This window comes from Hemicordylus capensis, chromosome 1 (genome assembly GCF_027244095.1).
Source record: "Hemicordylus capensis ecotype Gifberg chromosome 1, rHemCap1.1.pri, whole genome shotgun sequence".
Taxonomy (NCBI): Eukaryota; Metazoa; Chordata; class Lepidosauria; order Squamata; family Cordylidae; genus Hemicordylus; species Hemicordylus capensis.
The window spans coordinates 134,599,456-134,624,125 of NC_069657.1; the positions used below are offsets into that span (position 1 = coordinate 134,599,456).

At 45.1% G+C, this 24,670-nt stretch overlaps 1 protein-coding gene across 6 annotated transcripts in view; it reads right to left on the reverse strand.

The window, feature by feature from the left end:
• Positions 1-5,819: 5,819 nt before the first annotated feature.
• Positions 5,820-24,670, reverse strand: part of RASSF7 (Ras association domain family member 7) — a 156,020-nt gene continuing 137,169 nt past the window's right edge. For 3 of the 6 annotated variants that reach the window (XM_053283393.1, XM_053283392.1, XM_053283391.1), the window contains 4 exons: positions 20,382-21,262; positions 15,741-15,909; positions 11,514-11,621; positions 5,820-9,647 (listed from right to left, as the gene is read on the reverse strand). In XM_053283393.1, the coding sequence (XP_053139368.1) occupies positions 9,616-9,647; positions 11,514-11,621; positions 15,741-15,909; positions 20,382-21,262 (1,190 nt within the window). In that variant the 3' untranslated portion in view covers positions 5,820-9,615. Of the gene's footprint in view, positions 11,622-14,599; positions 14,763-15,720; positions 15,910-20,381; positions 21,263-24,670 lie in introns of those variants that run through there. The other 3 variants (XM_053283396.1, XM_053283394.1, XM_053283395.1) reach the window with 3 other exon arrangements.

Below are 24,670 nucleotides of genomic sequence, written 5' to 3' on the forward strand. Positions count from 1 at the left end.
GTTTTATCTGTTGCTCATATCTGGTGGGTTTTAAACTTTTTAACTTTGCTAATTTGAAACTTTTAAATTAAATGTTAAGTGGGTTTTAAGTGTTTTTTTATGTTATATTGATTTTGTATTTTATCTGTTTTATTAATTTTGTGAGCTGCCCTGAGCAGTAGTACACTGGAGAAGCAGGGCATAAATATTTCAAATAAATGCAAAGAATGTGCTCTACCACTAAGCTATGGCCCCCTTCATAGCACTTCCATTGTGGGAAGCGGCCCTAGAGCACCTTTCTTAAGAGGCAAGGCTACAACACCTGGGGCTATTTAGTTTAGAAAAAAGACTGCGGGGAGACATGATAGAGGTCTATAAAATCATGCATAGAGTGGAGAAAGTGGATAGAGAGAAATTCTTCTCCCTCTCACATAACAATAGAACCAGGGGTCATCCCATGAAATTGATTGCCAGGAAATTTAGGACCAGCAAACAGAAGTACTGGTTGGAAATCCTTTATCTGGACTCCTGAAATCTTGAAAGCTCCGAAATCCAGACACTATGCCAAGAAAAACAACAAGCCTCACTTGTATTTTCCGCTTGTATTCTCGGCCTGTAGCTTCAATCACTCACAAAGCCCCCAAACCAATCCCAGCCCCAACTCAGCAGCTAACAGTGGTAAAGCAGCAAAAAGCCCCCAAGCTAAGCACCACCCGCAACTCACAGAGAGGCAAAGCAGCACCCGTGGCTCTGTCTGCAATGGCGGTTGCCCAGCCCCTCCTCAGCCTCGGCTCCTCTTCCCTTCCCACATGGATGGGCACTTTGCTGGAGGCATTTAAGGGCACTTGCAGGCAGGGCAGGGGCCAGGGAGGCAAAGCAGCACCCGGGGCTCCGTCTGCAATGGCGCTCCGAACGGGAGAAGAGCCCTCCTTCGGGATGGAGCCAAGCCAGTTTTGTGAATGGGATTGCACTGCCACTCACACGCTTCTCAAGCCAGTCTGCGAGAGGGGAAGCGGGAAGGAGCTTGGCTGGAAGGAACTTCAGGGGTTGATGGAGGGAAAAAACCCAGTAACCTTTCATGCCCAAGATATCTCATTTATGAACATATTCCGAAATCTGGAAGAATCTGAAATCCGGAACACCCCTGGTCCCAAGCAGTCTGGATAAAGGATTCTCAACCTGTATTTTTTCACACAATGGATAATCAACTTGTGGAATTCTGTGCCACAAGATGTGGTGACAGCCAACAACCTGGATGGCTTTAAGAGGGGCTTGGATAACTTCATGGAGGAGAGGTCTATCAACGGCCAGTAGTCAGAGGGCCACCTCCAGCCTCAAAGGCAGGATGCCCCTGAATACCAATTGCAGGAGAGTAACAGCAGGAGAGAGGGCATGCCCTCAACTGCTGCTGTAGGCTTCCAGCAGCATCTGGTGGGCCATTGTGTAAAACAGGATGCTGGACTAGATAGGCCTTGGGCCCAATCCAGCAGGGCTGTTCTTATGTTCTTTTGTTAAAGCCTGCATTTTCCCAACATCCAACTTGTGATATTTTGTGGGTGGATAACTGCAGTTCTCTTTCCATCCACCTTGATGGAATGTGGTTGTGTGAATGTTATGAGCACCTACTGTGACATCACTAGTCGTGAGCAAAAACAATTCCTCATAAACTTAGTAGAATGGTGGTGTTGGTGGGTGTTTTTTGTTTTTTTTAAATGTAGTTCTTTACATTTGTGCTCCTAAGCCAGCGTGGTGTAGTGGTTAGAGTGCTGGACTAGGACCGGGGAGACCCGAGTTCAAATCCCCATTCAGTCATGAAACTAGCTGGGTGACTCTGGGCCAGTCACTTCTCTCTCAGCCTAACCTACTTCACAGGGTTGTTGTGAAAGAGAAACTCAAGTATGTAGTACACCACTCTGGGCTCCTTGGAGGAAGAGCGGGATATAAATGTAATACTAATAAAAATAATAATAAGTCATGTAATGCTCAGCTATTGAAACAAAGGGGTTCCAGTCCTGAACAGTGCCTAAGTGGGAAACCAATATTTAAAAATCTCAACTGTTCTGAGGTCCCTTATAGAAGAACCAAGTATAAAATAACAAGAACATATCCATGAGACATTGACATGGTGCAACATTTCCGGTAGTTTAAAGTTAAACATCCCCAAAACTAGTAGTAGCTAATTGTATATTCCCAGCCTCAATTTGTTTAGACTCAGGAATTCGGAAAGCATATCAAAGCAGCAACGGTTCCTGAAGAGGAGATATCTAGACCTTGTGCAATTGTGAACTTGTGCAACATGAGTGAAAACGCCCAAACTGCCACACTTCCCCACCCAACAGAAATACACAGTTGAGGGGCTTTCCATGTCCTCGATAATGCAGAGTAAGGGGCTTTCCAGACAAAGGCCTGTGTTTGCTTGCTTAGGGAATGCCCAATTATTATTCACTTGTTGGCAGCAATCCGGATTATATGCCCTCTCTAGATGCAGGGGAAGAAAACCCACCTTTCCTTAGCACTGAAAACTGAAATGCCCATGTGCAAGGAAAAATGCAATTCCTCCCCCTTTACCTTAGCCACTATAATTTGAGTTGTTACGTGAGAGGTTGGCTGCAGCAGTGTCAGTCCCACACCTGCTGGATGTGCTTAACATCCTAGCAAAAAGCAATTGAAAAATCTCTCCCTATCCAGAGTCATTCTGAGATCTGTTAGAGATGCTCCTCTTTCCCTCCATCAGTTTGCAGCCTGTGTGTTTCCCACAGTAGCACTTAAGTGAGGACTGGAGTGTGCTGGCAGTTTAAAAAAAACAAAACCCACCAACAACCCAACTCTATGCATGTCTGCCTGGAAGTAAATCCTGAATTCAATGGGGCTCACTTTCATAGAAGTGCACTTAGGCTCCAGCCTTAGCCTCCCTTTGTCCATGGGAAATAAAGCCCTACTACCAAGATGCTGTTTTTGCTTTCCTTCTTATTTCATAGTTTGTTTGTTGAAGGTACCCATATCGCCCTTGATATCATCTTAAAAAGGAAATAGCTTGTTGCTAGCCTATTTCACCAGCGGCAAGGCTACTTTCCCTGCCCCCACCCCCCTGGATTTGGTGGCATAGGATATAGCACTACTGCTAGATTAAGGCTATTGCTACTTCAGTGCTGGGGAAGCGAGAGCCTGAGAGGCCTTGTTGCTATTATCATGTCTGGGTTGCTTGTGTTGATGGGTGAGGAAAGAGAATACAATCTCCTTGATTGATTAGCTCTTAGTGACCACATAGATAAGATTCTCTCCAGGATGATCTGTCTTCAACTGGCCTTTAAGGTCTCTCAGAGGTGCATTCATTGCTGTCGTAATCTACTCCATCTACTTTGCTGCTGGTCATCCTCTTCTTTTCCCTTCAACTTTCCCCAGCATTATGGACTTTCCAGGGGAGCTGGGTCTTCGCATAATGTGTCCGAAGTATGATAGTTTGAGCCTGGTCATGTGTGCCTCGAATGAAAATTCTGGATTGATTTGTTCTATGATCAGTTTGTTTGTTTTCCTGGCTGTCCATGGGGAAATGCTTTAACTCAAATGATGGATGATTTTTTGCAAAACCAGGCCAACTTGATTAGATAACTTTAAAAAGCAGACTGCAGAGGTAATTAGTTTTGTTGCCGGGGTGGGGTGGGGTGGCAGGCAATGTGTTCCACAGAGCAGCAGGCTAGAAGACAACAGAGATGTAGTGTAATGGGAATGACTTTAAACCTAGTATCTCTGTGTGTGGGCAGGGGAGTTGATGTTTTAAAAGGACCCCCATCTCTTTCAGTTCACAAGAGTTTCAGATAAGGTCTCCTTACTCTCTTCCTACTATTCTCTGCTGCACTACAAGAACCACCCAGGGACTTTTTTTTGCACAGAGTGGTATACAAGTGTACTAAATAAAATAAAATGATGAACAACAAAATAAAATAGACAGGACCTGATCTGAGCCAACATGTATGAGGAGGAAGCCCTAGAATAGTATCAGTATCAATTTCCCTCACCCTTAATAGCCATAACTGCTCCTTACACACCTGAGATTATGAGCAAGGTCTTCTAGGGTGGGGGGGGCACCTTCAAAAAGGCATGAACACAGCTGTCTCATTTTAAAACTTAAACAAGGGAGGTAAGGCCTTCATAGCTGCTGATCTGATACAGAGGTTTAAAAAAAGGCACAACTAATTGTGGGAGCTGCTACTAAGGTGGTGCCTCTGTTTCTGCTCAGTTTGCTTGCTTCTCCACAGTTATTGCTGCTAAACAAAGGGGTCCTATGTGTAAGGTACTAAAACAGAGGGGCAAGTGCTAAAGGGAGTGGAAATACTTTCTACAATTATGAGGTATAAGCGCAGTCTTAGATGCACAATTTTTGCAATATAATCTAGAACAGTGGGGCACAATTTCAGCTCTCCAGCTATTGGGCTTTTATTTCCATCATCCCTAGTCACAGTAGCCAGTTCTTAGGGGTGAAGGGAGTTGTAGTCAAACAGCTGGGTGGACTAGGCTCTGCACCCTGCTATAGATTTTTAAACCTTGCTTCCTTCCCCACGATCTTAAATGGCACTTTTCTTTCCTCCCCCAAAGTTGCATGTATCCAGTTATGCAGGTGTCCCTTTGCGCACACACACACCCCAATGTGTGCTTGAATCAGGAAGCAAATGCTGTGTGGAATTGTATTCACCACTTGTGCCAATAAGATTTTTTAAAAAACATATTTTAGGGTTAATGAGAACAGCCTTATAGTACATATGCATAGAAGGGTCTACTAGGTCACCACCTAAGTTTTCAATTCCTGCCGCCACCACTTCAGTGCATCAGGAAGGTGGGAAAGCTTTCATCTACCCTGTAAACTTGCCTACGCTGAAGTTCCAGCTTGAAGCTGTAATATGTAGATGGGCTGATTGTGAAGCCAAGGTGAAGGTATTCCAGGAACAAAGTTCTTAGTGAGAACTTCCTAAGAGAATTTGTAGTGGGCATAGGATGTAGGAACTTGTGTTGCTAACACATACCAGATGGTGGCAGCAGTGCCCTCTGCTTTAGTGAATTTGGTCACCAACTAGAAGACACATCAAGCAAATATTGGCTGGTGGCTACCAGTCTTGGCCTCTCGTCTACTTTTATCAATCAAACAACATATCCCCAAAGATTGAGGGGGGTAGCCATTATAATTCCCATATATTAAAAAGGTAACAGGGATGACCCTTTGAATTATATACCTATTAGTCTTCAAATTGTATGCCAAGCACTTAGCCTGGAAGCTTGATGACTGAATTAACTATGACAACATCCTAGAGCAGAGGTTCTCAACCTTGGGTCCCCAGATGTTGTTGGACTTCAACTCCCATAATCCCCAACCAAAGGCCACTGGGGCTGGGGATTATGGGAGTTGAAGTCCAACAACATCGGGGGACCCAAGGTTGAGAATCCCTGTCCTAGAGGAAGAGCAAACCAGTTTCAGACCAGATAGACTATTGATCACTGCCTGGTGTTGCAATACTTAGCTGAAAAATATGCAGTTAGACCCAAAGTTCGCTTTGTTGATTTCAAGGCAGCTTTTGATTCCATCTCACATACTTTTCTTTTGACCAAGCTTAGGAATTTGACCAATAAACATTTGCTGCTCTTAATAGATAAACTTCACAAGGGATCTTCTTTGAGGGTCAGATACAATCATACTGGATTCCTCTCCACTGCTATATAGATTACAGCAATCTATGATAGCAGCTTGATTCATTCTGTTTACCTTTGATTTGTTACTTATTACTAATTGTATTTCTTCTTGCTGGGCTCTGGCCATAATAAACAAATTCATTAATTCATTCAGACACACCTTTATGCAAATTATTTTCAGGAATTTTATTACATTTTGAAACCAGATAATGTCATTAGTGCATGGGATATACATTCATACATGGAACATTTTTTTAATCAACAAAATAATAAAAGTCACATTTCATATGTATGATACATATAAGACATTTTAAAAACAAGGTTGGGGCTTCCAGACCTATTCAAGTTCTCCCAGCCAAACACTCATTCAGCCCTCCCATGCCTAGAATTGCCTCTCTTGGATTCACAGCGAGAACATGCACCAGCTTTGGACAACATAAAACACACAAACAATGCGACTTTACTGGCCAAAGAGTTCAACAGTAAACGTTACCAGTAATTGTTAATTCATTCCCTATATCACAGTCCAAGAACATGCAGCTGTTAAAGGTATCGTCCATCACACATTTTTAAAAAATGGAGTTAGTTTATTCTTTCTATTGTAGATCAAATCAGCTTAGGTTAGAATGAGAGCAACTGGCCCTATCCAACCCCAGCATAGCATCCCTCCAGTGGATGTTGCTGGTATCTTATGTTTCTTTTTAGATTGTGAGCCCTTTGGGGACAGGAGACTATCTTATTTATTATTATTATTTCTATGTAAAGTTGTAAACTGCTTTGGGAACTTTGGTTGAAGAGCAGTATATAAATATTCGTAGTACGGGTAGCAGCAGCAATTTCATGCAATCTCACTCATCAACACATACCTCCATAAACGACACCCATGGGGCGTGTTCTGTGCTGCTGTCATAAGTGTGGAAAATGTTGCTTATTATTTAGGAACAGGTTGGATATGCAACTAAAGGTGGTCTTAAAAATGTGTTGCTGGATTAAATGCATTTGAATCCATTTGTGGCTGTATTTCCCTTTTCTATAAATATAGGGTTCCATTAAGACCTGGCAAAGTAAGCAAGATCTGTCTTTTTAAAATATTAGCACCAAAAAAGTTGAAAATATTTTATAACTAATTATAATAAAGCTGGATTTTCTGTTTTGCTGAATAGGTACAGCCATATCACCTAGGAAAAAAGTCTCACTGTTTTGTTTTTGTAACTTACCTTGAACCAAAGATTGAAGAGTGCACACTATATGTTGAAAAGGAGGAATGATTACATTCTACCCATGTCTGAAATTTTAAGATGATCAAACAGAAAACCACACTGCCTGCCCTTCTTCAGGCAAGGTGCGAATCCTGGGAGTTCTGCACTACTTAGAATGATAACTAGTATTCTTGAGTATGCACAGCAAAGTGGTTCTTTCTTTATTTTTCTGTTGATATTCACAGAACAGGAATACAGTCAGCCTCATGCATAGTAAGGGATGCAATTTGGCTGCTTTCAGCAGAATAGTTCTGCTCTCCACCATTTGTTTTCTTGGGCTGTTGAATAATCAGCAGCAATCCAAAATATTAAGGTTAAAATGTGCTACCACTTCGTCAATGAAGTTTCCTCAAGGATGGTGCCAGTGTTGGCAACTGGATGTCATGTCTTTAAAAACAATCTGGCTCATATAAAGGCTTCTGTTAAAAATAGTTTTGTTGGATAAGAGGTCTTTGTTACAAATAATAGTTAAATTGTAGCAGCAGGCTGCATGCCCATACTGAAGTTCATATTGAACTGGAAATGGCACATTCAGCTTCACAGTTCACTCTGAAGTCTGGTCACATAATCAAGACACTATAACTAATAATGCAAAAAGCTTATTGACTAAAAGCAGTGAAGACATGAGTAGAAAGTTGTTTTCCCTTCTAGGAACCACATCCCCAATTTAAGAGTGGCAAGTTGCCACTGCCAAGCATGCATGTGTGTTTGTGCACGCACACACACACACACACACACTCCTCCTCACGTTGGTCTCTTATACCATCAACAACAGCCTGCATGGATCTGTATAATGCAACTCCAAGACGAATGTGCTATTGTGAATGAGGGACACACACACACACACACACACACACACACACACACACACACACACACACACCTCTTGCTTCCACTGCTGCTTTCAATTCCCTCCTCACCTTTAGGAATTTCCTGAACCAGGCCCACACACCTACTTGCAAGTTGAGGTCAAGTAGGTGGCATGGGGCATTAGAACAGGCTAAAGGGCTAAGGTTCCCATCCCATCAGTTTGCAGGAGACATTAGTTAACATCTTGAGCCATATCCTTCACCAAAATGTTCTTGGTAGTGTGCATTCTTTTCAAACGGCAGAAGTTTAAATGCCAAAGTATAGACCATTAGAGGGAAACTATCTGTAGTGCTGTATTGCACTACCAGTGCTTCACTGGCCTGATCTCTTCAGCAATACAATACAGGTAGCACTGCAGAAGTTACTAGGGATGTGCACGGAACCGGTGACTGCCGATTTGAATGTGGTGGTGGTGATAGCTTTAAGGACCGGGGAGGGTGCTCTTACCCACCCACCTCGGAAACATTTTCCCTGCCAACGCTGTGCTAAAAACCAAGTCCCACGGGGCGGCAGCGCACCTCCTTGCTGCCCCAGTGCACGTCAGACCAGAAGTACCTGGTGCATGTGCACCAGGTACTTCTGAGGGTACTTCTGGTCTGACGTGCACTGGGGCGACAAGGAGTTACACTGCCACCCTGCAGGACCATTTTAACACAGTGCCCATGGGGGAAATGTGGTGGTGGCAGTGGTGGTGAGGAAGCACCCTCCCCAGTCCTTAAAGCTATCCCCCCCACCGTCAAACTGGCTGAACCACCGGATTTTTGAACCAGTTTGGAGGTTCGTAAAAGGGCCTCTGAACCGGTTTGTGCACAGCCCCAGAAGCTACTCTTTAGGTATGGAAGATCAAGATACAGACACCCAGAAGTCAGCTGCTCTACAACAAGAGGACAGCTTTTTTTGTTGCCAGCCTACACTAGGACAGGTCTGAGATTGTCAGCAGTACATCTACTTGGGAAGTGTTAGTTTTACAGGCTGGGTTTGGGAAAATCTAGAATTCAAAACATATATTTCATCACAAACTATACAAAGAATATATATTGGGTAAAGCAATTTAATCATCTTTATGGAAACTAGATGATGCAAAACTTGGCACGAGGCACAAATGGCAAGACAGTGCTAGCACCTAAAGCCCACTTTGCCAGATCTGAAGGTCCTTCTTGAAGTTAATTCAGCATCAAAAGTAGCCTGAACAGGATCTGCTGATGGCCATGAATTCTCTCTGGCCTAAAGTGACATTTTTGTGTTTCTGAGCTTGCCAAGTATGGAACAGTTATTTCTCCCATTCTAAAATTAGCTGTGTATGTCCCCAAGTATCCAACATATGAGATAAACTGCTATTGAACAAGAAGTGTACAAGGGAGCACCAGAGTGCAGTGATACAGTCCAGTAGAGAGGTCTGGCTGATAATATACCCCTTCATTGTATGGCAGTATCTTGCAGTATAACCTTCAGGATGGACGTAGAGGACTTGCTACTGTGTGCTTTGGATAGTTCATCCCCAGCAGGTTTCACTCCCCTCCAGGGCAGTTGTTCAGTCCTAAGCATCGTTATTTCACAATGTCTTAAAATAGAAAGGCTATAAAATTCAGAAAAGCCACAAACAGCATCTTCATTTTAGATTACAACAAAACAGATTTAAAAAAATACAACCAGTCTGTTTCCTCCAAATGGGTTAATTTTTCTCTTTAAAAAAGTCTGTAAAAATACTTTTGCACAACCTTCTACAACCATCCTTCTGTGATAAGAGTCAAATATATATATGAAATAAGAGTTCTATTTCTATATAGTTACACTCACAAGGCAATCAGTCCTCCTTGGCTGGCCCTTTTTACCTCCAGATGCTCTGCCTTGTTGATATGACTGCAAGACATACAAAAATAAATGAAGTGACCCCATTATGATAACTTAGTTTTTGATAAACCAGAAGACGATGACAACAGAGAGAGGGGGGAGTGGGGGAAGATACTATTCCATGCAACTGCAGAGTTAAACAAAAATACTGGCAGACTTCACAATGGCTTCATATAGTTGAAATAAGCAAACAATATGAGACTTGGCAGCTCTCTCTCATAAATATTATGCACATGGCAGAAGAATGCAAGGAGCGTATCCTTACTGTAGCATCACCATATAGGAATACCCGCTTAATATCTACTGCAAGCATAGAAATCAAACCAAGGCTGTATTCCATAAGCATACGCTCCTATATTTGAAAGCAAAACATCCACCCAGCATTCTCAGAAAATACCCTCAAAACCAGAGAGATAAAACCACAACTCCAGCAGAAGGGGGAAGATACATCAAGTTTATCTCCTCTTAAGTTAACAAAGCAAAGCCACAAGCTAGATACGAACAAATCTGTTATGCCATAACTGTGAACTATAGGATCCCTAGCTGGTTCTAGTGAAGAGGTTGAAGATTCCACATTCCATTAAAAAGAGTAAGTTATGAAACAATTACTTAAGTGCTCAAGATCTGATGCTCAAATAATGGCTCTTGGATTGCCTTCTAGATCTTTCAGATATTTCTGCTTTTTAACAAAAGTCTCTGTGGACAGTCAAGAGGGAATGTCCAGGGAGGGGTATTAAATGTGTCTGGGACAAAAACCATCACACCTTAGGGGAATATTCCACAGGACTAGATGGATGGGACCCGCCCAGGAGAAATAAATTGGACAGTTAATTTTTTTCAAAGCAGCATATTTTGGCCAACATTCTTGCCCATTTCCCCCAGATGGGGTGAAAATTAGACTGGCACACTATTTTCCTTAATCCTTCTATTCTAAGCCTACCAACTATTCCCTGGAAAAAATCACTGAACTAGACTCCATGTTATGCCCTCATCAGCTCTGCCATAAAAGGCTTTCTAAAAAGCACTATGTGAAGGCAACACACACACAACACACAACCAGCCAGTCACATATTCTGTAACCAGGGTTCCCAACCTTGGGTTCCCAGATGATATTGGACTACAACTCCCACCATCCCCAACCACAATGACCAAAGGCCACTGTGGCTGGGAATGATGTGAGTTGTAATTCAACATCATCTGGGGAGCCAAGGTTGGGAGTGCCTGCTGTAGACAAATAAGACAGACCCACTTCCCATCAACTCTTTTGTTTAAGGGCTTGGGCTCGTAAAGTATGGACAGCCTCAAGAAATTTGGCGGCGAGCGCTCAGGCCAAAACCGACTGCACACGCAAGTTGTTAGTGGTATTTTAAATAGCCTTGAACGAGCAAACACCGTCGTCAACCAAAACAGCACTAGGTAGCCAAAGCAACTGCTCCAATATGCCATCCTGCCAGTAGCCAGAATGTTACTTGTAAATGCCCATCAACAGCCCAACCACCACACTGCATGCCGAAAGTGGACTACAGAGCCTTGGCCCTGGCTTGCCATTTCAGACTGCAGCAGCAACTTCCAGGGATTCTGCTTACTCCCAGTCTCAGGCTCCCCTCCCTTGCCAATGGCTGCTGTTGGCCCTAACATATTACAACGTATGGGTAAAATCTATAGGACCACCAGGCTGCGACTTTTTGTAAAGAAGCTGTGGATAAGGAGGAAGAGAAGGGAGAGACTGGGCAGATGGCGAGAGTGTGCAACAGAGCCGCCGCCTTGCAGATGAAAGCTGCCCTCACCGAAGCAAGAACAGACTGTTTGGAGGACGGCTTGGCAAGACCAGGCATGAAGCACACAAGCGGCTTAGGCCAGTTCAAACATACACACCCTCAGGGTTCAAGCTGGACACCAGGGGGTTCTGAAGGTTCCGTGGATTGCCAAGGAACTGCTTGGCTGTGGCTCTGGGAGGCGAGTCTGCGCTGGGATCGGGTAGATCTAAGGAAAAGAATGATGTTACAGTTATAGCTCAGTCAACCAAAGGTGCATCGTTCTATCAGAAGAGCCTGAAATTTCAGAAGCAAGAATTTGGTACATACAAGCTCAGCCTGTGTGAAGCAAATGCTTCCTTACATTTTTGCCATTTTGGGGATTTCTGAGCTTTATGAACAGATAGGTACAAGCAGGACCTGCAACAAAATGTTGCAGTGTATCCTCAGCCCTTGAAGGCAACACTCCTGTTCTTTTCCTCGCTGGCAGGAGCCCTGGAGTCTTGTGGTGCAGTTCAGGCGTGTGTATTGGTGGAAAGCTTCCAAAAAGTGGGGAAAGGCATTCTTTCCCCCTTTGTTTCCTTTTGCAGCATCCCTGCATAGTGCAGGGAGTGGAGTTATTTTCTTCTCAGGGCACATTATCCCCTCCAGGATATACTTACTATAAAGTGCTTGAACAGATATGGATATGACAAATATTTATATGCCACTTCTGAACAAAAGTTCCCAAAGTGGTTTACATAGATATAAATAAATAAAATGGCCTCCTGTTCCCAAAGGGCTCACAATCTAAAAAAGAAATGTAAGATAGACACCAGCAACAGCCACTGGAGGGATGCTGTGCTGGGGGTGGATATGGCCAGTTGCTCTTCCCCTGCTCAAGAAAGAGAACCACCACTTCATAATATATGATTGATTGATTTGATTTCTATACCGCCCTTCCAAAAATGGCTCAGGGCAGTTTAATATGGGCACACATAGAAGTCTAGGTGTACATATAATGCTCCTTAACCACACAACCCATGGTTATGGGAACAGAGGCAAGCCATAGAAGTTAACTGCTGTGCAGCACAAATTCCCCCTATTGATCTTAACCATAGGTAAAGTGTGCTGTCAAGTCGATTTCGACTCCTGGAGCCCACAGAGCCCTGTGGTTGTCTTCGGTAGGAGTGGTTTACCATTGCCTCCTCCCGAGCAGTATGAAATGATGCCTTTCAGCATCTTTCTATATCACTGCTGCCTGATATAGTACCAACGGGGATTTGAACTGGCAACCTTCTACTTGTTAGTCAAGCATTGCCCCGCTGTGCCACTTAAGGTGGTAGTCTTAACCATGGTCCACACTAATCGGGGTTTGATTAGCAGGATTATTAACCTGGTTTCAAATTGTTATGTGTTTGTCAGAGTAACATGTGCACTAGTGAAAGTCAAATGTTATCACAGTCTGTTCAGATTTGAGTTTGTGAAGCTATGAAAGCTCCATGCAACTGTTTCTCTAGACAGCTAGAGCCACCATATGATAAGCTTTAAACATGACTACAATTTTGTGTGGGGGAGGTCAGTTTTCACTTTCTACAAAGGTGTTTATCTTTCACCTCCTCTCTAGTTCTGGAGTGTGTCTTGTGCTGCCAGTCCTAATTCCATTCACAGCTGAGATTCCTGTAATTTCATTAATGGTCCATAACTTAGTAACTGTAGTGGAGCATAATGGAGGATGACATTTATGACATTCCAAACCAGCCACAGCAGCATCTGTCTCTGATGAATTCTGTGGCAGGCCATGCCTTCATGCTGGCGCAGGCTGGTTCAAGTGTAATGTGGAGTCAGGATCAAATCATGGCTTCACACAATACTTCCTAGCCTTGAGTGTGCATGCCTTCCCCCTCACCTTCATGCATAAAGGGAAGGAAGGATTCTGTTTCCAATCAAGCCTTAGAACAAACCAGGATCTCTTGTTAAATCAAAACCAGACAATCCTGGTTTATTCTAGCCCAAGTTTCCAAAATAAGCCAGAATAGGGTACATGCAACTGAGGCTATGGGATACTGTGCAATTCAGAATTCAGTTGTGGCTTGGCATTATTTCTGATTCAAGCCACAGTCAGGATTAAAAAATAAAATAATGTTAAGTCTGGGTCATCCATGCATGGGCTCGGTACCTACAGTTCTGGTCTTCTGAGACCCAAAAAAGTTCAAACCTGAGCTATGCTGTGAGTGCATGCTGTCAGCTTCAGAGGGGGTTTTTTCTTCCTAGAAGAAAATCTAGAGCTGATGACATGCTGAACCAGTTGGCTTCCACTTAGAAAGGCCCAGGAAAGAGTGAATCATGGGCAACTTACAGCCTCAAAGAGCTAGCCACTGGCAAGATTTTCTACGGCATTAGGCCAGGCTAATTGAAAAGCTGGCATAACAGATGCTGCACTGTTAAATGATGGTTAGTCAGCTGTAAGGAACAGACATTTCTGTTTAAGCACACATTTGGCTTGCCGTTTGCCTATTTTGATCCCTCTTAATATTTTATGTTGTACTAGCCTACCCGCACAGAGCATCTGTGCGCTTTTTGGGGCCGGCTGTTCCCTCCTGCCCCATTCTCTCTTGCCCTCCCTTCCCCTCCACTCTCTTGCCCCCTCCCCCTCCTGCCCCACACTCTCTTGCACTCCTTCCGCCCTGCCCCCTTGCTCCTGCTCCCCTCTCTCTTGCCCCTGTCCTCCCCTCCCCCCCTCCCCCTCCTGCCCCCTCCCACCCCACACTCTCTTGCCCTCCCTCACCTTCCGTTCCTCTCCTCCCCCCCCGCCCGCCACACTGTGCATCTTACCTCAGTGGGTGGCAAGCAGGGAACCTTCTCCCAGGCAGTGAAGTCCAACCACCCATTTCCCTCCCACCCCGGCCTCCAACAGGAGCCGGGGCTTCGCACTGTCACCTGTTTCCCACTCACTCTTCTTGCCGGCACTTCATCCGGCCGTCCTGCTGCCGCCACCTCCCACTCCCTGGCTGGTGGGACGGCCGAGCCTGCCTCCTCAGGCTGTTTTGCAGCCCGCTGTCAATACCGCCCGCTGCCAATTTTTCTTGCCCACAACTCTCTCCCTTCAGCGGCGGAACTCTCACAACATGTTGCGAGAGTTCCACCACAAAATCCAGGACACGCATGCCAGCTAAGAGAATTAAATATATAGATTGGCCTTGTACCTTTTTCTATTGATTATTTTTAAAATATTGTAAGCCATATTCGTATTTTTTTTAAATAGTGGAAACGCAGAGTATAAATCTTAAGGTTTCATGTTTACATAAAAGAAACGTCCTTGGATGAGTGAGACACCACCATCGTGATAGTAACTGCAAACTTTCTTGATGCTTGATTTCCCACCACTGCCCTACAGAACAGAAGGCAACTTCAAAACCCACATAGCTGCTTCTCAGGTGCAGCAGCACCCATGAGAATCCTAACATGGAATAGGTTGAATTTATGGCAGCAGTCAGGAGTCAACTTTTCCTTTTAGATTGAAAGGCCACCCAGAATATAAATCTTACAATAAATGATTATTCTGAAACATTCAAACTTAATGTTCAGCTCGGAACTCCCAAAGTCTCTTTGCATCCCATTTGTAGGCAACATTATAATGGCAGCTCTGCTCAGCACTGCATTCATTTGTGCAGCAGAATGCAAGCAGGTGCTCAGTGAACTGTCCTTTCACCTGCAGTTGCCAGCTACTGCAGTATATCTCCTGGACACCTGCTTTACTTTACTTTACTTTAAGCGAAGCCTCAAGAGGAAGATCATGAGCAGCTATTCAACTAGCCACCAATTCATTTCTATGGACAGGAGCTGTCAAACCAGTAAAACCAGTCACAGCTAATGGCAAATAAACTGGTGACATCATTCATTCCTACCAGTTTAAAGAGGGAGGAAGCATTACAGAGCAGTGGCAGATAAGGAATCTCAAGACTGGTAAAAAAAGTATTCCCCCTCCCACCAGTGCTGTGAGCTCCAGGCCATACCTGCTTTTTCCAGTATGGGTAAGACCTTTCACTAGAACTGGAGGCTGCCAGGAAGAAGCAAAGGGGGAATCCAGGAACTCCAGTTACCAGGTGTCCCCGTGTGCCTTCCCTCCATACCCTCCTGATATCCCCATGGCCTCCAGGTTCCAGTGAAAGGCACCCCCGATGCCAGAAGTGGCAGGTGCTGCACAGAGCTGGCAGCACTGGGTGTGCCTGCTGCTGTGCAGCGTCAAGGGAATGATACATTTCCGTTGTTACTGGATATGCCAGCACAGGTGCCTAGTATCGGGCCCAAATTAGAGCCATCTCTCCTGCCTCCCCTCCCCTGCCCACCCTTTGAGATGTGTTCTGACCTCCATTTCTCTGGTGGACTGGCAGCTCATGGCTAGTTTGATCCAGCTGGGGTTCCGCCTCTGATCTGGGCTGGGGAGCAGTCACCATGGCTCCTGTCTGCTGGATGAACTGCTGCAAGTTACACTGCCTCAGCTCCTTATTTAGCTCCTCCAGCTCTTGATTCTGGGCCTGAAAGATACAGGAGGAACAGGCAGAGTAAACTCCATATTCTGTGGATCTGCGAAGCTTCTTCTGATAGAAGAAGCTGCAGAAAAAAGGCTTCTGGCCCCACCCACATCCTCTCTCAGATTTCAGTCCATTAACTCCTTCTCTGCACACCTCAGCAGTAAGTATAAATTTACCACAAACAGCTGGTGACTTCAGGAATTATAAAGACAGGAGTAATGTGACAACCAGATTTTCATTCCTGGCTTCTTACACATTCAAAAAAAAACTTAGATGCAGATTTGTTTATCATGAAATCAGTTTCTTTTGGTAACTGCTGGTTCTGGTGTCAGTGCCTGTGGTGGGATGGAAGATCTAAGAAGAAGAAATATTTTTTTCTTACAAGATAACCCACATATTCTGACCAGATCTCCCTATGGAGGACAGAACTTCCTGGGACAAAGAAAAGAAAAAGAACAAGAAAAGAAAAAGAAAAGAAAACCTGGAGGCCACCTGACTAATCCTCATAGTCAAGGGATGTTGATACATATCCAATGGCACATAACATTTAGCCATTAGATATTTTCTACCAGAATCCATCAGAATGTAAGTTCTTGGCAATCACAGAATTGCAGACTACAAACCTTAGTAACATGCATCATCGAAGTGAGGCATTTATATAACCAAGGCTGAAATCCTAAGCATACATACTTGGAAGCAAACCTATCAAAAGCAACTTTAGGATTGGCCGTTAGCCCAGTACAAGCCTGCCACAGCACATACTTGTATGACTCTCCTCCCCCCAATAAATGAGAGATGAGATTATGCTTAAGATTTCAGCTAGGTAGGTACAACTCTGTAGGACAGGTGAGGCCTCTCTGGGAACTAAAGGGCCACCTGGTACAGTCTAGATCAGGGATTCTCAAACTTGGGTCCTCAGGTGTCATTGGACTTTAACTCCCATAATCCCCAGCCTCAGTGGCCTTTGGTTGGGGATTATGCGAGTTGAAGTCCAATAACTCCTGAGGACCCAAGTTTGAGAATCACTGGTCTAGATTATCACCTGAATCTTGATGTTTCAAGCCTCACAATACTTCATGAAGGCAGCCTAGCTTTGTTCTAGAAGTCTGTACTAAAATTAACTATGAAATAGCCTGAGAGCTCCAGCTCTGGCATAAAATGGCATAAACAGAGATGGGGGGAGTCCTGCTTAAATTAATCATTCACTCTGGAGAATATTCCTTTATGGATTCTCCTCAATAAGATTTGAGTGGCAATGGATCAGCACAGGAGTGCTCAGGCTTTGGAATTATTTTAATTAGGTTGCAAGTACATGATTTTACTTTGAATTGGGAAACAGAGTTTGACAGAGGAAAAAATGTGCAAAGTATTTATTTCACTCATCTATCCATCCATAAGAGGGCACCATTGTCCAGTAAACAGCTAAATAGGAGCAGGAAGTAGTACAGATGCATTTACTGTTTAGTCTTTAAGGTACCACAGGACTCTCTTTCCTGTAACAGATAGAGGGCTGCTAAAACTCCAGGATTGGCCTGGGGTCTCCAGGAACCGGCATCCATCTCCAGGAAATGACTGAAAGCAATTCTGGAGGTTCTAATGGCCCGATATGAAAAATACTTTTTAAAAAAATTGCCAGGGGTGGGGCAATCACTAGGACTAGCTTTCAATCAGAGCTGGCAACCCTAGCAACAAATGTATTTTGTTGCATAAGCTTTTGTGCACTAGACCCTACTTCATCAGATGCAATTATCAGAAGCCCTTCATCCTTGCATCCAATGAAGTGAGTCACAGTCCACGTAACCTTATGCTATACACAAATATGCTCATCTTTAAGTGTCATAGAACTATTTGTTGCTTTTGACAATGCTGGTGTTTTCCTGTTGCTATGTTTTGCTTTAGGCAAAAGCAAGTTACAGGACCTGGACACAAGGGTGTGCACACACAGAAGCAAAATGCTTGTAAACTCTCCAACATAGGCTCCCTCAACATTTAATAGCCACAGCACTTTAAAACAAAATTAAAATAGGGGAGACACTCCTTATTTATGCCCTCAAAAGGATACTTTTGGAGTAAGAAGTACTTGCCCTCAGAAGAGCACAGTGTATCTCAGAGTCATTGTTCTGGGTCTGCTGCTTCCAAGAACAGGTAATTCTGCTGCATCAGGAATGGCTGAAAAGGGTGAAGCACACCCAGTGCAAAGACCGGATAGGATTACCTGACTGCAGCCGAACCTGATGACAAGGACACACAGTCAGAACAATGAATCCTGCAGCAATATAGCGGGCAGCCTCTACTGTGGGTGGATGCTTTGGACTCAAGGAAGGATAGTTGTTTCCAATAAAAATTATTCCTTGCAGCACCTTAGTGTGTCTTCATCCCTCACATTTATATCCCACTCTTCCTCCAAGATATTCCAGGTGGTGTACATGGAGAAGGGACATATTGTCCTGGCACAAAGATTTGGAATTACTCTGATATAGTGGTAGCTGACGCTTCTTGAAGGTGGCAACAAATAGCTTTTATTATTATTTATTTGATTTTTATACCACTTCAAAGCAATTATGTTCCTTTTACCTTAGGACTGCTTTCAGTGTACCATTATAAACAAACTGCAATTTTGCTCACCCAGCACCCCCACCCCCATTAAAACCAACTAGCTGAACCCGCACAGAGCATCTGTGTGGCAGTGCACTGAGCCTGTGGCATCCCCCTCTCCCCCCGACCCCCTCTTGCTTCCGCTCTCCCCCCACCCCCTGCCCGACTCTGCCTTTCCTCCTTTCTTCCTCCTCCCCCCGACTCTGCCTTTCCTCCTTCCTTCCTCCTCCCCCCCGACTCTGCCTTTCCTCCTTTCTTCCTCCTCCCCCCCGACTCTGCCTTTCCTCCTTTCTTCCTCCTCCCCCCTCTACTCTGCCTTTCCTCCTTTCTTCCTCCTCCCCCCTCTACTCTGCCTTTCCTCCTTTCTTCCTCCTCCCCCCCGACTCTGCCTTTCCTCCTTTCTTCCTCCTTCCCCCCGACTCTGCCTTTCCTCCTTTCTTCCTCCTCCCCCCGACTCTGCCTTTCCTCCTTTCTTCCTCCTCCCCCCCGACTCTGCCTTTCCTCCTTTCTTCCTCCTTCCCCCCGACTCTGCCTTTCCTCCTTTCTTCCTCCTTCCCCCGACTGCCTTTCCTCCTTTCTTCCTCCTTCCCCCCAACTCTGCCTTTCCTCCTTTCTTCATGAGCCCCCAGTTCTCCCTGATTCTTTCCTACCTTCAGCCCCTTCTCCCCAACTCTTGCCCCGAGCGTCTCTGATGCCCGCCTGGCCCGCTTCTCCTTGCCCTCCTCAGCCAGCCTGTTTCTCCCCCCACCCGCCTCACCACCCGCAGTCAGGAACCACTGCCTCCTGACCCCGGTGGGCATGCAGGACCCACACTGCCACTGCCTCCTAACCGCCTGCCCCGGTTGCTTTCCCTCTCTCCTCAGGCCGGCAACAGCCTCTCTCGCTGGCTCCTGCAGGCCTCGACCTCCCAAACAAACTACCCCTCCCTCCCTCTCTCTCTCTCCATCATTTTGCCGCCCTCTCTGTCCAGTTTCTTCTTTCCAATCTGCCTTTCCTCCTTTCTTCCTCCATCTTCTGCCCCCCGACTTTGCTGATTTCTGCCTGCCTCCCTCGCCGCTGCTCCCTCCCCAGGCAATGGTTCCAGGCATCCAGACGCAGTTCTCTTTCGGGTCGGCCATACGATAATTATATATATAGATATTTTCCAGTGCATGTGAATACTGCATTACAATACTATGGCTGATCAGAACAGGCCCATTCAGTCCATGCCCCTAAGAATTCCAGTACGATTCCATTCACCCCATTCTATTAATTTAGACAGAGAAGAGCATTAGGCCTTTTGGGTGTGGTGATCCTGCAGGATGCTTATCTCCCTGATTCCACTCCAGCTAAAACACATCATAACCTCCATGGGAGAAGTCCTCCAGAAACCACCAAGAGTTTAATGCCAGGAGTGTACAAGGCTGACTCAGTCCCAGAGCATCCAGCACTATGCAGTATCAGCTCTGTCTGTCTACTCATTCTACTCCCCTCCCTTTTCCAGGTTTATAACAACTCAGCCATTCCCAGAGTTTACTGCTATATGCCAGGGAGGGAGGGCAAGATTTTAGGAGAGTTCTCAGCTGCAAAGGGGAACCTGACACTTCAAGTCCCAGTTCAGTAAAGCCTTTCAGCAGGAGTATTACACTCCTCTGGGACAGACTACTTTTGGCAACTAGATCTAGACTGACATGTCTTTTCAATTGCATCCTTGTGCTGAGCCTGCATCCCCTTCTTTTAAATTGCAAGATAGATATAAATAAAAGTGTAACCTTCCAAGAGGGTGGGGGAGTAATGCCCAAGTACTTTTTAAGCGATTTAGAAGTCTAAAAGCATGTGTTGGGTACTGCAACAAACCATCAGTGGGATCCTCAGTAGTAGCAGTATCACTAAGCACGTACTTGAAGGCTTTGTTCCACTTCCTCCAAGGCCTTCCCCACAGTTTCCAGGCTGCTCTCCAACTGTGCACTCTGCTTGACCTTGGCTTCCAGGTCCCTTTTCATTTTGGCTGCCATTTCCTCCAGTTCAACAGGGCTCTGGGCAGGGCCTTCCTTTGCTCTCTTGGCCCGCTCAGCAATCTCTCGCTGGATTTCTCTCTCCAAGGCCTCAGTTTTGACCATAAGCTCATGGATTTTTTGCTGGTACTCCTCCATGGTGGCCCGCAAGCTGCGTACTTTTTCCTGCCGCTCCCTTTCACACTCTCTCTCCGAGCGCAATTCACTCTGCCAGAATTCTTCCTCACTGAGCTCACTCTCATTTCGCTGAATCAACTGCTCCAGATGTAGGATCTCATCCTCGTGGCGGGAGCCTCTGCTGCATTCCCTGTGCCTGAGGTCCATTTCCAAGGCATCTCCCTGCCTCTCCAGGGAATAAAGATGCTCCTGTTGGTGCAATATGGTCTTGAATAGCTCCTCTTTGGAAAGCAGACCCCCACTGGCACCGTCCTTTTTGTGCTGCCTCAGCCTGTTCTTTGCAAGCAGATCACTTGAGCCCATGGGGCCCAAGTTGAAGGTTAAGGATTTTTTAGGCCTGGACACTTCTGTGCCAACTGGCCTAGGTTTAATGGGCAGGCTAGCCCTGACAAACGTCCTCTCGGGTACTTGGGGGGCATTATCAGAAGAAGGTCTCTCTGTGAGGCTAGGGCCTGTACGCTGTAGTATGAACTGCACATCGTTGGCATACTGTCCACATTTGGCCAAAAACTCTACAGGGCACTCGTGTGGGAGAAGCTGCCTCTCTTTCTCACGAAGTCTTTGGACAAGAACATACCGACCCGTTTGACCTGAAGACAGGGACAGAAGTACAATCATTAGGAGCCAAGTATGCTATACTTTACTATAAAGGAAAAATCTTGATAGAAATATGCCCTACACACACACACACACACACCACCTTTACCAAGATACCACCTCTCAAAGTAACACTCCTCTTGCAAGTAGGAACCTTTTACACCAGAAGTCTAAAATGTTTATGTTGGTGTTAACCATTCTTGGAAAGAGACAGATATGCCTATATACAGTCGAGCAACAAGCAATATTGCCAAGGCCTTTCCAGGCCACTTTCAGTCCTTCTTTATAGCTTGGGGCACTTACTTCCACTCCACATTTAGCAACACTAGGAATTCCTCCACTGAGAATTAGGGTTTGCTCTGGGAAGTACAGACCTGTAGTTGCAGACTGCTATGGAACCACCAGAAGCAGCTGCCATTTGGAAAGTGGTTTGAACATCCATGTCAGCTTCTCCCCTCACCACAAGTTAGGCAATACCAGCTTCATATGCCCCTTCCTACATTTAAGCCTCAAGCAATTGCCCACATGCAACTGTACATACGTACATCTTCAAACCTTCATAACAAAACAGACTTTTGGAAGGGATATAGAAGTCTGTGTGCCCATTAGGGACATGCATGAATCGGTTTGGTGGTCCTTTTACGGACTGCCAAACTGGTTCGGAGGGTTGGCATTTGGAGGTGGGGGGTTATCTTTAAGGAACAGGGAGGGTGCTCATTCCCTCCCCCCCTCAGTGATGTCTCCAGAAATGCTGGTGTGGGGCTGCTGCGTACCTCCTTGCAGCCCCGGTCAGCATTGTATCAGAAGTGGCCGGTGTACATGTGCATATATGCACACCAGGGCTGCAAGGAGGTATGCAGCATCCCCACTCCAGCTTTTTTGGAGACATTGCCAGCGGGGGGAGGGAATGGGCACACTCCCTGCTCTTTAAAGGTAACACCCCACCTCCTGGGAGTACACAAACCTGTTCATACACATCCCTAGTGCCCATGCTCCACAGAAAATGAAATCTAACCACAAGGCCAGGGATCTGATGGAATATGAAGAGTACTATTAAGCCTCTTCAATTCTGGTGGTGGACGAAAGAGGAAAGAACAAGAACACATGAAGGCAGTTACACCTAATAGAAACTTAGAAGCTGGAAAAACCCAAACTCCTTTTCCTCCCACCGCCTCCTTTCCTCCCCCACCCCATTGAAAAGTTTCAGATGCTTTCAACATATGAACAATATCTAAATGACATAGAAAAAATTATTCCAGATCCCACTAACATTTTTTCTTGTTGCAGCTCCTGGGAACATTTTAATGTAGGAACCTAGGCCCTAAGAGAAGTTATCACAAGCAAGATTTTGAGCTAGCAGCTCCAATGTCTTCCAACAGCAAGTCAATAAGCTTCCAGCCCAAAAGGCTTTGTCCTTAAAAGCACCAATAGCTCACCAGCTTGCAGAGCATTCACATCAGCTGCAACTGAAACACTCTCTTGCCGAGTCTAGATGGAAGTACCCATAAGTCTGGTTCGAGGGCAGAAGCGAATCCAAGCATCACTTGCCATTGTAGCATGGCAATTCTGCATTATAAGCCACTGCTCTCTGTTAGCCTCAAGCAGCTTGATAGGCACTGATGTACCCATGTAACAGTTAAAATGAGAAACACAAACAGGCTTTAGGAGACATGACACAGATGTAAATCATGGCTGTAGCATGGTTTTTGGAACTGGAAGATGGCAAGCAATACCCAAGGCTCTTTTGTACGACAGTAAACTTGGGCTTAATGAACAAATATCAGCCCTGCTCAAATCACCCCATTAGTGCATCACTTGTGTTCTTTTATCAGGACTTCATGTTACAGAAATTTTAAGGCAGACAAAGAAGTTAGAGGAGCTACATGACATTTACCCATTCTAGAACAGCAGCCCAGCTACAAATAAGTGTAGCAAACACCACCAAAGAAGTCATTAGGAGATCTTTAGCATCCTTTTGGGCTTCTGTGTCTTAATACACATAAAGGCTTCCACTCTCTTGTCCAGCTTCCTGGGTTTGTTCAACAGTATTTTAAAAATATTCCACAGTCCACCGAGGTGGCTTATTCTGAAAACAACTTTGAGGAGTTACAGAACAATCTGCCAAAATTAGCTTATTGTACAACTTGTATAGCACCTGTTTGCACAGCATTCAAAGCAATGCACAACAAAGATATACAACCACAAATCCCCTCCCCAAATATAACAAACACGATGACATCCAGATTAAGTTACTCATGAGCTGTCCCACTGAAAATAATTGGACAAGCTAGTCATGACTAATTTGTTCTATTAATTTTAATGGGACTACTCATGCATAGTTTAGTTCAAAGCCAGCCAAGCAAGCACCACACTTCACTCTTTGAGTGTCCCTACGGCAATTTTTGATCCCCACCCCCAACAAAACCAGGCTCTGAAACCCAAGTATGGTCATCTGGTGGGAAGACTGTCGAGGCCCAAGGGAACCAGCAGATGAGTTTAAGCACTTCAACTTCCTCTAATCTAGGGATGAATCCCCCATGAGATGAAATGAGGCAATGGCCACAGGTGGCAACTGGGCCATGGGGTGGCAAGTGCCCCTCCCCCCTGCCTCAGTGGTGGCACTGAAAGAGGGATGGGGGAAGCAAAGCTGGATTCAGTGTCCATACAGAGAATACCCTGGAAGGGGGACACCGATGAGGGGAAAGAAGACCGACAGTGAAAACTGGATGGGTGAGCAGCTGAACTGGAACAGTAGCAGTGCCAAGCAAAGGTCAGGGTGTGCTCTGGAATATGGAAGAAGGGGAGCAGTGGTATGTCAGCAGGCTCCAACCCAGGGTATGGGGCAGCACTTTGTGCCTCACCTCAAATAGTGAAGGGCATCAAGGCACCATTGTCCTGATCTGCCCCTCTACCCCCATGTTAGCTTGGTAAACGTAGGAACGTACATTTGTAATGGTAAAGAGTAGCTCAGTGATAATGCCCCATTTAATATTTATTTAATCATTCAGTCATCCAACACATTTGGATACCATCCAAAACTCAAGTCTCTGGGCGGTTTACAACAAAACAATAAAAACAACAAAAAGGTTAAAACATTCCAACAATTTAAAATGTTAAAACTATTAAACACACAAGTAAAACAATATCTAATTAAAAGTCTGGGTGAACAAATGTGTCTTGATTGCCTTTTTAAAAGTTGTAGGAGATGGGGAGACTCTTATTTCAGCAGGAAGTGTGTTCCAAAGCCTTGAGACAGCCACGGAGAAGGCCCATCCCTGAGAAGTCACCAGATGAGCTGGTGGCAACTGCAGATGAACCTCTCCAGATGATCTCAATGGGTGGTGTGGTTCTTAGTGAAGAAGGTGTTCTCTTAAATACCTAGGGCCCAAGCCATTTAGGGC